This window comes from Pongo abelii, chromosome 9 (assembly GCF_028885655.2).
Source record: "Pongo abelii isolate AG06213 chromosome 9, NHGRI_mPonAbe1-v2.0_pri, whole genome shotgun sequence".
NCBI classification, from domain to species: domain Eukaryota; kingdom Metazoa; phylum Chordata; class Mammalia; order Primates; family Hominidae; genus Pongo; species Pongo abelii.
This window is the reverse complement of record NC_071994.2, coordinates 74,873,681-74,891,166: the sequence shown is the minus strand read 5'-3', so window position 1 is coordinate 74,891,166 and position 17,486 is coordinate 74,873,681. Positions and strand designations below refer to the sequence as shown.

Here is a 17,486-nt window from a genome sequence, read left to right as displayed (position 1 = left end):
TGCCCAGGCTGCAATGCACTGGCACAATCTTGACTCACTGCAACCTTCGCCTCCCAGGTTCAAGCAATTCTCATGCCTCAGCCTCCTGAATAGCTGGGATTACAGGCACACACCACCACGTCTGGCTAATTTTTGTATTTTTAGTAGAGACAGGGTTTTGCCATTTTGGCACCACCCGCTTTAGCCTCCCAAAGTGCTGGGATTACAGGCATGAGCCACCACTCCTGCCCATGTGTCTTTATAGTAGAATGATTTATGTACCTTTGGGTATATACCCAGTAATGGGATTGCTGGGTTGAATGGTAGTTCTGTTTTTAGCTCTTTGAGGAATTGCCACACTGCTTTCCACAGTGGCTGAACTAATTTACACTCCCACCAGCAGTGTATAAGCGTCCCTTTTTTCCATAACGTCACCAGCATCTGTTATTTTTTGACTTTTTAAATAATAGCCATTCTCAGCCAGGCATGATGGCTCACTCCTGTAATCTTAGCACTTTGGGAGGCCAAGGCGGGAGGATCACTTGAACCCAGGAGTTCAAGACCAGCCTAAGCAACGTGGTAAAACCCCTTATCTACCAAAAAAAGCAAAAACAAAAATTAGCCAGGCGTGGTGGTGCACACCTATAGTCCCATCTATTCGGGAGGCTGAGGCGGGAAGATTGCTTGAGCCCAGGAGGTCGACACTGCAATGAACCGTGATTGTGTCACTGCATTCCAGCCTGGATAACAGAGCAAGACCCTATCTCAAAAAAAAAAGCCACTCTGACTGATGTGAGATGGTATCTTATCGTGGTTTTGATTTGCATTTCTTTAGTGATATTGAGTGTTTTTTCACATACTTGGCAAACTTTTTTTTTTTTTCTTGTTTTGTTTTCTATTTTTTGTTTTGTTTTGAGACAGAGTCTCGCTCTGTCGCCAGGCCGGAGTGCAGTGGCGCAATCTCGGCTCACTGCAACCTCTGCCTCCCAAGTTCAAGCAATTCTCCTGCCTCAGCCTCCCAAGTAGCTGGGACTACAGGTGCATGCCACCATGCCCGGCTAATTTTTTGTTTTTTGTTAATAGAGATGGGGTTTCACCGTGTTAGCCAGGATGGTCTCGATCTCCTGACCTTGTGATCTGCCCGCCTCGGCCTCCCACAGTGCTGGGATTACAGGAATGAGCCACCTCACCTGGCCGGCAACCTTTATTTTTAATGAGTGTTATTAATCTATAACATGGATACATCAGAGTGCATTCTCAAACATTCCCCTGTTGATGGACATATAGATTGTGTCCAGGCGTTTGTCACTACAGGCAGTGTTGCAGTAAACATCTTAAAATACAGTCTTACACCTTGGTGCTTTTATTTCCCCATGGTGTATTCATAAAAGTGGAATTGCTAGATCAATGGTATGTTTAGTTTTTAATTTCAGTGGACAGGTTGTTTTTTCAAAAGGGTGTATGAATTCACATTTCTACTAGCCATAGATGAAATCCTGTTCTCCACATCCTTGGTAGCACTTAGCAACCTTTTTTTTTTTTTTTTTTTTTTTTTGAGACAGAGTCATGCTCTGTCGCCCCAGCTGTAGTGCAGTGGTGCAATCTTTCTTGGCTCACTTAGTCTCCACCTCCTGAGTTCAAGCAATTCTCTTGCCTCAGCCTTCCCAGTGGCTGGGACTTCAGGCATGCACCACCACGCCTGGCTATATATTTTTTCTATTTTTAGTAGAGATGGGGTTAGGTTTCACCATGTTGGCCAAGCTGGTCTCAAACTCCTGACCTCAAATGATCCACCTACCTTGGCCTCCCAAAGTGCTTGGATTACAGGCGTGAGCCACCACACCTGGCCTGAAACCTTTTTAATGTTCACTAACAGGATCAGTTAAAATTTAGAGGCCCTTGTCAGTCAGTACTTAACAGTGAAAAGTGAAAGGATACTGATAAATATTTCTTACATATTTGACAGAAACTTCCTTCTTGATTTAAAAGAAATCTCTGTCCTGGCCAGGCACGGTGGCTTACACCTGTAATCCCAGCACTTTGGGATGCTGAGGTGGGCGGATCACGAGGTCAGGAGATCGAGACCATCATGGCTAACACAGTGAAACCCCATCTCTACTAAAAATACAAAAAATTAGTCGGGCGTGGTGGCGGGCACCTGTAGTCCCAGCTACTCGGGAGGCTGAGGAGGCAGAGCTTGCAGTGAGCCGAGATCACGCCACTACACTCAAGCCTGGCAACAGAGCGAGACTCCGTCTCAAAAATAAAATAAAATAAAAATCTCTGTCCTAGGCCTGGTGCGGTGGCTCACACCTTTAATACCAGCACTTTGGGAAGCCGAAGTGAGTGGATCACTTGAGGCCAGGAGTTCAAGACCAGCCTGGCCAACATGGTGAAACCCCATCTCTACTAAAAATACAAAACAATTAGCCAGGTGTGGTGGTGGGTGCCTGTAATCCCAGCTATTCGGGAGACTGAGGCACGAGAATTCTTGAACCTGGGAGGCGGAGGTTGCAGTGAGCCAAGATCACACCATTGCAGTCCAGCCGGGGTGACAAGAGCAAAATTCCATCTCAAAAAAAAAAAAAAAAAAAAAAAAAAACTCTGTTCTTTCATAACATGAAAAATGTAAGTGCGAAAGATAGTCATTTCTATGCAGAGTTAAAAGGCAAATTAACATTTTGAAACAATCAGGTTTTAAGTGTTTTTCCAGCTTTCAACCATTTTCCTGAAGTAAGGAAACTAGCCAACGGTTTCTAATTTTTCTTAGCTTAATGCAGATACCGAAAGAGAAGAAGGAGAAGAGTTTGAAGATAACATGGATGTTTTCGATGACAGCAGTTCCAGCCCTTCTGGCACCTTAAGAAATTATCCACTCACCTGCAAAGTTGTTTATTCCTACAAGGTTTGTATTTCTCCAACATACTGTTATTAAATTCTGATTAACTCTGAAGATACACATGACTGTATCCATCCTGTCTCTCAAGCTGTACTTAGCATAAAATTGTTATTAGGTTAATATTGGGGCAACATAACAGAATGGTGATGAGTTTAGGCTCTGACTTGACATCTTTCACTTGCTACTCTGTCTACCTAGAACTGTTTTTTTCCCCCACATCTCAGTTGGTTGTCCCCTGCTCCTCATTGAAGCTCAGCTCAAATCGTTCCTTCTTAAGGTCACCCATAACCACCTAAATAAATAACTAACTCCTCAGTCACTACTTGTTATCCCATTGCCTGTTTTATTTATTATATAGCACTTCTGCCCAGCCAAACTTAATCTTATTTATTTTCATATTTCTTTGACGCTCCACTAAAGGTCCATGAAGGCAGAAATGTTGTCTGTGTATGTGTACCTTGTCTGTGTGTCTTCAGCCCCGAGGACGATGTCCAGCCGTAGTGGGTCATCAGTAAATAATTGTGTGATGAATACATGAATGTTGGAAGGGAGGCATGAATACATGAACCTTCTCTTGCCCCTGTTCTGGTGGAGGCATGTGTGAGAAGGGGCAATGCGGAAGGCTATCAGAAGGGAAGTTCCTGGAGAGAGAATCCACCTGTCATGCACCAGACAGATTCACTCCCCTGCCACATCTCCGTGTAGCCAAAAGGTGGCAGTGTTTGGTAACCTCAATATCAGTGATTCCCAGACTTGTTTTGAGTTTAACATCCTTTCATTTTATATTTAAATTCATAATACCTCCTGTTCATTGAAAGTGTTAGCATTTTTTTCCAGTGTAAATTGTTTTGATAATCTTTTGAAAATTTAAAATCATCTTCTCATCTATTTAGTCAGTTAATCATTGAATAAACATATAGAGTGCCCAATATGTGATACACTGGGGGGATGCCAGAATGAATATGACATCTCTCCCCTCTAGGAATGGACAATCTATGAAGGGATAAATATTAAACTGGAAAATAGAACAAGTGTGAAAAGATTTATAATAAAGGTAGAGCCACTAATTCTACCTGGATCATTGGGAGAAATTTTACAGATGAGGTGGCATTTAAATTAGGTCATGATTTAAGACCTTTCTAGATGCAGTGAGAAGGTAGGGAGAGGAAAGAGCCTTCTAAGCAAAGAGAACAGCAGGTATAGAGACAGAGTGTGATGAGAGTGTGGGGTGTTCAGGAAATGTTAAATTCAGTGGTGTAGGAGCAGGAGAACAGAGGGGCTGTGCATAAAGGTGTTTGTTTTCAGATAGTAAAGGGCCTTGGGTACCAGACTTAGAGGTTTGGTTTTTATCCTGGCTAGGAAGATCCTTAGATGGCCTGAAATCAGATTGGACTTTTAAGAAGCTAACCTGGTCATGGTGTAGATATTCTAGAGGACAGATTAGGACACAGAGGGACTGACTTTAAGCCTAATCATAATTCTTATAGTCCAGACCAAAAAGGAGGCCTCGAATAATCTGGTGAGAACAAAGAAAGCTATATTTAATGGTTAGAGTTGGCCGGGCACAGTGGCTCATGCCTGTAATCCCAACACTTTGGGAAAATGAGGCAGGTGGATCACTGAGGTTAGGAGTTCGAGACTGGCCCGACCAACATGATGAAACCCCATCTCTACTAAAAATACAAAAATTAGCTGGGCGTGGTGGCGGGCGCCTATAATCTCAACTACTAGGGAGGCTGAGGCAGGAGAATCACTTGAACTCAGGAGGAGGAGGTTGCAGTGAGCCAAGATCGCACCATTGCACTCCAGCCTGGGTGACAGAGTGAGACTCTGTCTCAAAAAAAAAAAAAAGGTTAGAGTCAAAAGCCTTAAGAATGTTCATAACTTTTGACCCTATTAGCATCCATCCTAAGGTAATAAATCATAATATAGAAACGTTTTGGACCCAAAAATGTCCTTTCATATAGTACTGCTTTATAATATATGGCACTTCTGCCCAGCCAAACTTAATCTTGGTTTTCATATTTCTTTGACTCCCCGCTAAAGGTCCATGAAGGGAGAAGTTTTGTCTCTGTATGTTTACCTTGTCTGTGTGTCTTCAGCCCCTAGGACAATGCCCAGCACGTAGTAGGTCAATAGTAAATAATTGTGGAATGAATGCTTGAATGATAGAAGGAAGGCATGAACAAATGAATCCTTCTCTTGCCCTCATTCTGATAGAGACATCAGTGAGGATAATAAGAGTTCATGACTGGATGCAATGGCTCATGCCTGTAATCCCAACACTTTTTGGGGCCAAAGCGAGAAGATCACTTGAAGCCGGGAATTCGAGACCAGCCTGGGCAACAAAGCAAAACCTGGTCTCTACAGAAAAATTTTAAAATTAGCTGAGCACGGTGGCACATGCCTATAGTCCTAGCTATTCAGGAGGCTCAGGCAAGAGGATCACTGGAGCCCAGGAGATCGAGGCTGCAGTGAGCCATGATTACACCACTGCACTCCAGCCTGGGTGACAGAGTGAGACCCTGCCTCTAAAAAATAAATTTAAAAAAAATTTAAATTTGGCAGTTCAATGAGAATAATTAAACTAGACATTCATATACTATAGCCATAACATATAATATTATGAAACTTATTGAAATTTTCATTAGAGTTTTTCTATATAAGAAGAAACCTTTATGTCCTAATATTAAATTAAAAGGTAGGATACCAAATTGTATGTACCATAAGATCTCAATTATGCATATTTTCCAGCTTTTCTACGATGAACATGTATGATATAATCAGGAAAAACATATTGTTTTAAAAGAAATACAGGAAATTTGGAGAGACACTGGTGGAAACGGAGCTCTGGTTGTCACTGGATACTAGGACTTAAGGAGACAGTATGAGAGCATGTGTGTATTTAATAACCATTTACTGCTCACTGTCTTTAGTTGGGGTAAGCGAGAAGAAATGTAGTCCCTAATTATTTCTAGTAGGAAGCACAAGGACAAACTCAATAGCGCATCATGGTAGTCAGTGTTATGGGGACGCTCAGAGCCTTTTAAGAACAAAAGGAGGGCTGGGCACAGTAGCTCACGCCTGGGCACAGTAGGTCACGCCAGCACTTTGGGGGGCCAAGGCGGGCGAATCGTGAGGTCAGGAGTTCGAGACCAGCCTGACCAACACGGTGAAACCCCGTCTCTACTAAAAATACAAAAAATTAGCCAGGCATGGTGGCGTGCACCTGTAATCCCAGCTACTTGGGAGGCTGAGGCAGGAGAATTGCTTGAACCTGGGAGGCGGAGGTTGCAGTGAGCCGAGATGGCACCACTGCACTCCAGCCTGGGCAACACTGTGAGACTCCGTCTCAAAAAAAAAAAAAAAAAACAAAAGGAGGAGCAGCCTACTCATCATGAGTAGTCTGGGAAAACATATGCGCTCAGTCTCAAGTCAAAAGTAATCGTAACTACTATTTATCTGTCTGTCTATTTATTTGTAATTCCTTCAATAACCCTATGAAGAAGATATTATCAAACACCCCATTCATTCAACAAATAGTGCTTGAGCACCTTCCATGTATCAGTGCTGTGGGCTTTTCTAGGCTCTGGGATATAGCATTGATCAAAACAGACAAAAATCTCTGCCCTCATGGAGCTTATATTCTAGTAGGAAAAAAGAAAACTGAGGTTCAAAGGTATCTTACGGTCACTTGCCCATAAAAACATACTGAAGCTGGACTTAAACCCACAGTAATCTAAGTCTGCTCATCAGATAGGAAAGAGGGAACAGAGCCTGATGGATGGAAGAACACCTGATAAAAGCACAGAGGCAAGGAAGAACATGGTATGCTCAGAGAATAGAAATAGGGGGCCAAAGCGTCAAGAGGCCCACAGGAAGCAAACTCTGCAGGGTCTTGATAGCCATGCAAAGAACTTGACCTTGTTAGGTAGAAGAATTGGTTATCACTGCTTTAGGATGGGATGATCAAGCTAGTGTCTGCTTACATTGGACAACTACTGCTGCAGTGTTGAAAAACTTGCATGGACCTCCATGGTTTTTGTTTGTTTGTTTGTTTGTTTGTTTGTTTGTTTGTTTTTGAGACACGGTCTTGCTCTGTCACCCAGGCTGGAGTGCAGTGGTGTGATCTCGGCTCACTGCAACCTCTGCCTCCCTGATTCAAGTGATCCTCCCACCTCAGCCTCCCAAGTAGCTGGGATTACAGGCGCTAGCTGGGATTACAGGCACGTGCCACCACACCCACCAATGTTTTGTATTTTTCATAGAGACAGGGTTTCGCCATCTTGCCCAGGCCGGTCTCAAACTCCTGGCCTCAAGTGATCCACCCACCTTGGCCTCCCAAAGTGCTGGGATTACCGGCGTGAGCCACCTCACTCAGCCTCTCCATAGCTTCTTATAAGGGCAGCAGTTTATTTAAAAGTGTACTACCTCCCTGGTTTGCTGTCACATACATTAACATCTGGTTGTGTTGATACTTTTTAGATCTTGCCATGGAAAACATTTTTATTACAAAAGTGCCTTTTGCTGGCATATTCAAGGCATAGTGTGGTTTCAGAGTAGTGAAGGAATTCCATTGGAAAAGCTATCAAGGGTAAATGAGTGGGGTTTTTTCCTCAATATTATTTTTCTGTCTCAGGGAGCTATGGCAACATCCAGAATCTGGATTTTCATGAAATGTTTTAATGTTCATAAAATGGGAAATTGATCTTGAAAATGACCCCTTTTTTGCCTTATTTTTGTTTGTGTAACTTGGAGTTAATTTTACACTTTGAGATTGTGAGATTTTAAAAACTTTATGGTTTTAGGTGATGGTTTTAACCCATCTTGGGACTTGGAGAAAGCTTTTAAGACTGTTTTCTAGAGAGCCAGAAGCCAGCAGGCCCCTGCCTATTACACATGACAGGCAAGGCTGTTAGGAAGCAAAGCCACACGGACTTTCCAGCCCCTCTGTGGAGCCTCAGAGCATTTACAGATTTGGCAGTCTCAAGGGCAACATGTGGGTGGCTGATGCCGGTGGACTGCTGCTGTCAGGGATAATAAAACCATTATGGTTAGCAGCTTGTACAATAGCACGCAAATGGATCAGCTCAGTCTCCACACAGTTAAGTTGGAGCATAAGAAATCCAAGCCATGACTGATCTCAATCATTTCCTTTCCTACAATTTTCTTCTTTTGGCCACTGCTTTACAGTGATTCCAGATCAATCCTAGGCACTGCACTCACTATCATCAAATTCATGTACATAGTTCTTTGCATTTTCACTGCATGCTTGTCCATGGGAGCCCTCTGATAGCAGTTCCAATTCAGTGCCTTCTCCTTTGCCTTTGCTTCCCAGATCATCACAGTTCTGTGCTTATTCATCCCACATTGACTCACGTCCTCCAGAAAATGGCAGGATTGTCATTTCAAAGAAATGGAGGCATCAAGTTGAATAACTTGATACAGAAGCTGGAGTTGGAACCCAGGTCCTCTACTTCCAGGAAGTGCTCTCTTTTTTTGTTTGTTTTTTTAGAGACAGGGTCTCGCTCTGTTGCCCAGGCTGGAGTGCAGTGGTATGCTCATGGCTCACTGCAGCCTCAACCTCCCAGGCTCAAGCGATCCTCCCACCTCAGCCTCCCGAGTAGCTGGGACTACAGGCACGTTCCACCATGCCTGACTAATTTTATTTATTTATTTACTTATTTATTTATTTATTGGTAGAGATGGGGGTCTCACTATGTTGCCCAGGCTCACATATTCTGTTCATTGAACGTCATTGCCTCTTGAGGATTCAGTTTCTTGAGTTTTTGTTATGGTTTTATTCTGTTTAGTTTTTTAAAGTAAAACTTCACCTCATTATGAAAGTTTTACAGCATTTAAATTTTTATGTTCAACATGTTTTTCAAAATCATTTCAATATTTTGATCCCCAGTTTTCGTCATGATCAGCTCACATCTGCTCCTTATCTAACCTTTTTAATTTTGTCCATGACCATCCTACATTGCAGGCTTCTCAACCAGATGAGTTGACCATTGAGGAACATGAGGTGTTAGAAGTGATTGAAGATGGAGATATGGAAGACTGGGTAAAGGTATATTCCTTTGCTCATATCGCCCCTTCTTGTGACATTTTAGGAGTTTGTTTTGGTCTTTGTTGTGCCCTGTCTAAATTGTGTGTGTAAACTTGTTTTGTCACATGTCTTTTACCCAGGCTCGAAATAAAGTTGGTCAAGTGGGTTACGTGCCAGAAAAGTACCTGCAGTTTCCCACCTCGAACAGCCTCCTGAGCATGCTGCAGTCCCTGGCCGCTTTGGACAGTCGGTCACACACGTCCAGCAATTCCACGGAAGCAGAACTCGTTTCAGGCAGCCTCAACGGAGATGCCAGTGGTAAAGACTGAAACAAGGCACTCTTTATTTGGTCACGTTTGACCTAAACTGTATTGCCCTGGAGTAAGCCTTCAGTAGGATAAAAAGCACAACTTTCCTCCTGTCCTATAATATGCTTTTCTTTATATGGTCACATTTGTCCTGCACAGTAGAACCCAAAAGTTAATCATTCATCAATGAGTAAAAAAATTACAACTTTAATCCTATTCTGTATGATGCTCTTTTAGTTGTCATGTGAGCATAGGGGTGGTTGCAGAAGCAACCAGCTGTTAATTATCTTACCAGATTTGTTTTTCTCTTGCTCCCTAGTCTGTTTTGTGAAAGCACTTTATGATTACGAGGGCCAGACAGATGATGAGTTATCTTTTCCTGAGGGAGCAATAATCCGTATCTTGAACAAAGAAAACCAAGATGACGATGGCTTCTGGGAAGGGGAATTCAATGGGCGTATTGGAGTTTTCCCATCGGTGCTAGTGGAAGAACTTTCAGCCTCAGAAAATGGTGACACTCCATGGATGAGAGAGATTCAGGTACCTGAGAGGGGAGACAGTTGAATTAAAAGATGTTTAAAGAAAATTGCTACCAAAGGGTCTGTGGATCCACACAAAAGTGGGCTGCAGTCTCTGCCTTACCCTCACCAGTCCTTGGTTGCCAGTGTCTGCACAACTGAATTTGGGAAACCAGAGACTTGTCAGTCACTCCCTTGTGGAATATGGCCATCCTCCCACACCTCCATCTTCCCACATTCTCTTCCTTGAATTGGTTAACCAAAATGCCAAATTATATGTGACATACCAAAGATCGTTTTGGTGAAGAGAAAGAAACAAACCGAAGAGGGAAGGCGTTGCTCTGTGGTTAATTTACGTAGTAAAACTCTTAGCTGGCTCTCTCTCTCCCTCACGGTCAGAGCCTCCTTGCCTAGTCCAGGTCCTGCCAGTCTATTTCAGAGAATTAATGAGCCTGCCAGAGCCCCCAGTCCCCACTCAAGTGACCCTAGACTTAGTTCATCACAGGGAAACAGCCTTTAAAGGATCCTCTAATTCAGTTAGAGTTTAGTTTGTCCCCTCAGGGATCTATCACTGCAGGCCAGACAGGTAGCGGAAGAAGGAACGTTTTTGCCGATCTTGTTTGCATGGTGATTGTGACCCCTTAGCCTAATATGCACAAAACCTGGGGAAGTCAGAAATTCAGCAAAGTATTTTCTCTTCACCCCAAAAAATCCAACTTGTTCCTTTTGTTGTTGTTGCTCTTTGCTAAGTTTACTGAATTGACTAATTTGGTACATTTTCAATAGAACCCTAGAGAGTGGCTTCACGCTTCACTTGATAACTGTTTAAGATAAACTAAAATCAGTAATGTGATGAGATCTGTAAGAGGAAAAAGTGAAGTGCAATGCAATATTGGGGCTTGGGGTGGTTATTTAATGCTCAGTTGCCTCTAATGAGGTTGACAAGTTTCAACAGTCAGCTTAGCTTCAGAGAAAAGGGATGAGTACAGAGCAGTCAGAGAAGCAGCCAGGCTTTCCTTCCTGGAGGGGAGCACTGGGTAACCTCGCTTCCCTTTGCTACAGATCTCTCCTTCCCCCAAGCCACATGCCTCCCTGCCTCCACTGCCGTTGTACGACCAGCCTCCCAGCAGCCCCTACCCCAGCCCAGATAAGAGGAGCTCCCTGTACTTTCCCCGATCTCCTTCAGCAAACGGTAAGGGTTCTCCTGGGCATGGGTCTAAATGCATTTTCACTTCAGAAACCTGCATATTCGCCTGAAGGGCAAAAAAAGCTGCATTTTTTTTTTTCTTTTTTTGGAGACAGTCTCACTCTGTCACCCGGACTGGACACCCAGGCTGGAGTTCAGTGGCATGATCGCGGCTCACAGCAACCTAACTCCTGGGCTCAAGTGATCCTCCTGCCTCAGACTCCCTAGTAGCTAGGAATACAGGCATGCACTACCACACACAGCTAACTTTTGTATTTTTTGTGGAGAAAGGGTATTATTCTGTCACCCAGGCTGGAGTGCAGTGGCGGGATCATAGCTCACTGCAGCCTTGAGCTTCTGGCCTCAAGTAATCCTCCCGCCTCAGTATCCCAAAGTGCTGGGATTACAGGCTTAAGCCACCATGCCAGCCTTGCATCAGCATTTTTATTGCTCAACAACTCAAGTAAAATGAGCTTCTTTGGTTTTCTCCCTTAGAAAAAAGCCTTCATGCTGAGTCACCAGGATTCTCACAGGCATCAAGGCATACTCCTGAGACCCCATATGGCAAACTGCGACCTGTAAGTCTCTGATCTTGCAGGATTATAGAATGCATAGTTCTTCCAAATTGAAAGTAAGGAATTAATGTTTCCCCGTGGCCCCTGTGTTGTTACTGACTATGCCAAACAAGGATGAACTGGGTTTGGGAAGGTAAAAAGAGCTATTGAAAAGGAAGGCCATAGAAATCAACTCATCTTGGAACATTTAATCTACACTGGAACTTTTTTCACTGAGCCACAGTGAGATTGCAAGATGATGGCTATGAAAGTGATTTAGATTAGAACAAGCTTTATGAGCATTAAAGCGAGCTAATTGTGAAACACTTTTTTCAGTAAGCATTTAATTTTCCAGGCCTCTATTTGCCTCTTTGAGGAATACCGAGAGGAAATAATAAGCTAACTTCATGGCCTTAAAGAGCGTTTATTCTCCGGGTGAATATATTATTGCAAAGTTACCTCTCCTCACCCTTCACTCTACTGCCATCTGCATTCCACCCACCACTGTACTCCAAGGTCATAGCTTGCACGGTAATCCAGTTGGATACTTTGCAGTTTTATTTTCCTTGACCCCTATTAGCTTTTGATACCATTCCTTTACCACTGGCTTCCTCTGGCTTCATTCATTCAGCAAATATGTATTGAGTGCCTTCTTAAGGACTTGAGTCTTTATCCCAAATGAGATAGGAAGCCATTGTAAAGTGGTAAGCTGGACAGTGTTGTGGCTGGTGCATTTTTAAGGCATCGCTATGGCAGCTAAGAGGCGGATGGACGGAGGGTGGCAGAAAGGACATAGGGAGCGATTAGGAGGCTGGAGCAGCATCCAAGAAAGAGGTGGTGGCAACATGGACTGGTGGGTAAGAGTGGGAACAGAGAGCAGTGGGCTGATGTGCTTCTCTACATTTGCCTCGTTTGCTTTCTTCCTCTCTGGTCCTACCTTTCTGTGGACCGTTGCAGCCTTGCCTCCACCCGTCTCTGCTGATAATTCTCATGGTTCTGTCCCTGGGCTGCTTCTCTTGAAGTTGTTGAACGCACTCTTGCCGAATGACCTCATCTACTTCCACAGCTATGATAACCATTTATATACCAGCAAGTCTCAGATTTATAACTGCCAATCCGATCTCTTCTCTTGAGCTTCAGATTTGTGGATATCTCAGTTTATATGTCCCAGATCCCCAAAACTCAGCAAAAATGAGTTATGTTCCCTCCCAGACATGTTCCTTCTCCCATATTGCCTATCTTGGTAAACGGAACCCCCATCCTACTGGTGTTCTGGCATCATTCTTAATACCTCCCGCCCCTGCCTCCCACAGTCATTCCCAAATCCTGCCAGGTATACCTTGCAGACAGCTCACAAATCTTTCCACTTCTCTACTTCCCCTACTGCCAGTACCCTCGTTTGAGCTATTGTCAACTCTCATTCAGAGGATTACAAAAGTCTCCTGAGTTGCCTTCTTACTTGGACTCTTGCTTGCCTCTGATCCTTTCTCCAATTGTTACCTGAGTCATCTTTTCACAGATCTGATATTGCTTAAAATCCAGCAAAAACTCCTCTTTTGCCTATAGAATAAAGCATAGATTTATTTTTTTCTTCTTAAAGCAGATGTTTAAACATGGTTTAACAAGGCCCTTCACGACTTAACCCTAGCCTACCTTTCTAGCCTTATCTTTTGTAACTCTCTTCCCAAGACATGCTGAAATGTTTCATTTCTCTAAGCATTGCTCTCCCTTGCTTCCAACCAGACCTTTGCTTTGGAGGATGTGCTAGGATCTTAGTCATGGGACTCTTGTGCCCATGAAGTTTTTAGCCTAGGCAAGAAGCTGATTTGTGGGCTTGATATTTCATTGAGAACAACTGCTTCTCAGTGTAGGAAACAGTGAAGACTAGGTTGAAAGCACGTGCTCACATTTCTGAGACCCCTAGGGTGCCCACGTCCTTGGACAGATGAGTGATTAGGTTTTGGGTATGCTTCAGATACTGAGTCAGGAACTGACTGACAAACTATGTAATTGTTTCCTGCTCAGGTCCGGGCAGCTCCCCCTCCACCTACACAGAATCACCGAAGGCCAGCAGAGAAGATTGAAGATGTGGAAATCACACTGGTGTGATGATGGGCTTGCCCATCCATTACTGCTACAATCAAGGCCAGGCTTGGAGTTTGGCCAGTCTTGTTTTTTAGGCACCTTTGCATGATGATGACTCTTGAACAGAGCAAAAAAACAAGGAGGATTATGTGTGACTGGGTGGCCTGGTAGACTCCTCCCACATTTTGAATATTTCGTGCCTTTTTTTTGTTGTCATTTTCTATGTCATTTCTCCTACCATAGCACAAATCCTAGCGGACCCTAGGAGCAAAGAGGGGGGGCAGCCCTCATGCCTAACAGTGGTCTGTTTTTATATGAGACTCAAGACCAGGCCTCATTCCAGGGCACAGTCCCAAAATTACTGATCATGTGCACTCGTACAGTATATTACTGTGACCACAAGGATGTGGCAAAGATTCTCATCTTTCTTCAAGTGGCTTTTGCTCATCTGATTGAGAATTAATCAGATCATGTTGGCTACATAAGGAAACAGAAGGAGGGATTTCAGGAGAGGCTGGCTCCTCCCCAAGGTTAGTCCCCAGACTGAGAAAGTGAAACCTTATTGGGAAAAATTGGACTGCCCTGAATTTAGCACCAATTGCATTAATGCACATCTCTTCCACAACTAACAGACTTAAAATAACAGTGTCCTTCGTATTAATATCTGTGCCATTCATTTAGAATTAGCAGAGCTAATATGGAGGGGCTGAACTAGTAGCCACATCTTGTTCATCATGTAGACTAATAGAAAGGAGGCTGTGGCTAAAGCAGAAATGGAACTTCCGGATCTGAAATTAGCCAATATAATGTTCTTTTGTATTTGGGTATTTTTCATCTTAATTTTTACAGCATATACTCTTCTTACCAGTATCCTTAGAATCCAAATGTCTAGATAAGTTGAGGACACATACCTGCACTGTTGAGCTTCTCTACTGGGGACGCCCCTGGCATTATTTTATTCCCAAGCCAGCAGACCGGCCCAGACAGCCAGGCTGTGGCTGGTCCAGACCAACTGCTATGGTGGAAAATGCAGCTTCCAGGTCCCACTACCCTGACATTTCCGTGGAAGGAAGAACCTGGTGGCTCGTGGAGGAAACCAGCTTTCTATGAGAAAGGACTGAAGGATTGCGCACCCTGCACAAGTACAGATTGACCAGGAAAAGACAAGTGTCTTCTGTGTGTCACGGGGAAAGCCAGGAGTGGCCTTCTCTGCAGGCCAGCAAGCCTGCAGCAGCAGGTGCCCCCAAGTCAGGTGCTGACTGTCCGCTGTCTGCTCCTGTAGAAGGTAGGGAGCACAATACCTAGGGACTAAGGGATGTTTGCCTGTTGTGGTTTGTTTTTTTTTTTTCCTTGGTTAAGAAATCAAATTTGCAGAATTTAATCTAAAAGTTGTATTATGCTTTGAAAACTCCATCCCTCCTAAGAATCTTAAAAAACTTGAAATGCTCGCCAAATGTCCCCATGGGATTTTTGACCAAAAGTAAGGTCATAACTGAAGAAATTTTTAGTTCTTTGATCACTTCAGTGACAATACCCATTGATGAATCTTCTCCATGATTTGGGGTTTTTTGTTGTTGTTGTTTTTTACACTTCTTAACCTGTTGATCTATTTGAGGTCTTTTGTGTTTATCAAACTTATTCTTAAGTTTAAAAAAGAAATTAAAAGGGTGGTTTTTTTAAGATTTTAAAGTTTGCTACCATATTAAAAATCTTCAAATGCTTATTAAATAGAGCAGTTCTTGCCACCCAGTCTTGTATTCTGTCTTTAGCTAGCCAAATTGTCCTTGAATTTGGGTTTTCCACAACCTCAAAGGGTTATTTGAAATCTTTTGTTGTATTTTAAAATATTTTTTGGAAGAGCTGCTAATTTTATTTTAAAAAACACAGTTGTGAAAATATGCCTCCTTTTTAAAAAATAACCCCTCCATCCAGGATATGGAATCCAGCACCACAGTGCACAGGTCAGGGCTCGGAGGGAGCCTCTGTGCAGATGTGCTTTCTTTACAGTGGCTGTAAAAAGTTTGTATTTATTATGTATAAAATGTTGAATAATAAAAAAATGGAATTATGATTTCTAAGTTTTAATATAGAAAGGTTTGGGTAAACAGACCTTTTCAAAAAGCCTATGCTTCTTATAAAAACATTCCTGGGCCCTCCTTTAAACCAGCTAACAGAGAGAGGAGAAAGTAAATTAATCCATCTATGAGACAGACAGTCCCTGAAGCCCCCATGTGCTAGGTGTAATATCCTGGGTACTAGAGATGGCAGTAAATAGGTTACGGTCTTTGCTTTTCCCATGGGAAAAAAAAGAAATACGTGAGGGCAGTACTGTGGGACATGTGCTAGAAGTGAGGCACAGATAGCATAGAGGCAGCTGAGGAGGGAGCTCTGATTCTGCTGCTGGAGGGGTGAGAGGAAGGTCACTGAAGTCCCCTTGCCGGATGTGACCGCTGGCTTCCAGGAAGCGGGCATTCTGGATGCCTCTCCCCTTTCCTAAGCCTCCACCCTAAGGAGTAATGAATTGTGTGAAAGGAGATTTTCTCGGTCCCAGGGGTGGATAGAGCATTCTTAGTTAAAGGCTGAGTCCCCCTGGCTTCCAGGCAGCCACACTGAGGACCAGGACACAGCCTGTTTGGGGAAGGGCCCCACAAGCTCTCCTCTTTCCTGGAGCTGGGGACATGCAGTAAGCATTTTTCCAGACATTATCCTGTGCATAAGACTCTTAAGTGTACACACTGCTTGTTTACATAAAAATGTGTTCAGCCGGGCACAGTGGCTCATGCCTGTAATCCCAGCACTTTGGGAGGCCAAGGCAGGCAGATCACCTGAGGTCAGGAGTTTGAGACCGGCCTGACCAACATGGAGAAACCCCGTCTCTACCGAAAATACAAAATTGGCCGGGCATGGTAGCTCATGCCTGTAAGCCCAGCTACTCTGGAGGCTGAGGCAGGAGAATCGCTTGAACCTGGGAGGCAGAGGATGTGGTGAGCTGAGATTGCACCATTGCACTCCAGTCTGGGGAACAAGAGTGAAACTCTGTCTCAAAAAAAAAAAAAAAATGTGTTCCAGTATAAATGTTGGGTAGATTCCTAAGTGTGGAATTGGAGAGTCAAAAAGGTATGTATTTAATTTTGTTAGATTTTGCCAAATTGGCCTCCTATAAGGACTATATCCATTTACACTCCCACCAACTGCATATGGACTTAGGAGCCAGGAGGTCTGGGTTAAATCCTGGCTCTGCCACTTGACAGCCACGGGGACTGAGCCTGTGTTCTCATCTGGAACCTGATAATAAGACTGTGGCTCCAGGAAGGCCATATAAAGTGTGTGCCACAGGCTGGTCACCACAAACTCTTCTCACCACCACCTCTCCTGCCTCTTCTCAGTGTCCTTCCCTCCAGAACTAGGGTCCTTGATAGTCTTCCAGGCCCATAGTAACGCACAGGTTTGTCATAAGGCCCAAGGGAAAGAATGTGTGTGAAGTGCTCTACCAAAAATGTGGGAAGGGCTGTCAGGACACGAAATGTCATTTCCGTCTTCTGACCTCCCTGCCAGTGAAAGCTGCTTTCGGTACTGGAGGTTCCGTCTGTGACCAAGGGCAAAGTTCAGCTAACTGCCTCACCCCAGCGTCATGGCTAAATTTTGGTCTCCTTCATCACAGGAACTGACTTGATGCATGATGCAATCAAGCCACAGGTTCTCAGCACACCACCTAGATCCCCTTCCTTTCTGACCCACCGCCCCAGCCACAGTCACGAGCCAGAGACCCAGTGGGAGGGCATCATCTGGCCTTAGCCCTGCCACTGCTTGATGGAAGACCTTTCCCTTTTAGCTGCCACATCCTCAATTTTAAAAGGAATGGAATGATGGCTGGGCACAGTGGCTTACGCCTGTAATCCCAGCAC

The 17,486-nt window shown here is 43.9% G+C and overlaps 2 protein-coding genes across 8 annotated transcripts in view; one reads left to right on the top strand and one right to left on the bottom strand.

Moving 5' to 3' along the window:
- Positions 1 to 15,652, top strand: part of FCHSD2 (FCH and double SH3 domains 2) — a 308,605-nt gene extending 292,953 nt beyond the window's left edge. For all 7 annotated transcript variants that reach the window (XM_002822208.4, XM_024254856.3, XM_054526013.2 and 4 more), the window contains 7 exons: positions 2,750 to 2,884; positions 8,868 to 8,951; positions 9,071 to 9,248; positions 9,558 to 9,778; positions 10,819 to 10,948; positions 11,438 to 11,520; positions 13,522 to 15,652. In XM_002822208.4, coding sequence (XP_002822254.1) covers positions 2,750 to 2,884; positions 8,868 to 8,951; positions 9,071 to 9,248; positions 9,558 to 9,778; positions 10,819 to 10,948; positions 11,438 to 11,520; positions 13,522 to 13,605 — 915 coding nt within the window. In that variant the 3' untranslated portion in view covers positions 13,606 to 15,652. The remainder of the gene's footprint in view (positions 1 to 2,749; positions 2,885 to 8,867; positions 8,952 to 9,070; positions 9,249 to 9,557; positions 9,779 to 10,818; positions 10,949 to 11,437; positions 11,521 to 13,521) is intronic.
- The window catches only part of ATG16L2 (autophagy related 16 like 2), a 30,141-nt gene continuing 20,683 nt past the window's right edge, over positions 8,029 to 17,486 (bottom strand). The window contains exon 18 of the mRNA XM_054526015.2: positions 8,029 to 9,782. Coding sequence (XP_054381990.1) covers positions 9,740 to 9,782 — 43 coding nt within the window. The 3' untranslated portion in view covers positions 8,029 to 9,739. The remainder of the gene's footprint in view (positions 9,783 to 17,486) is intronic.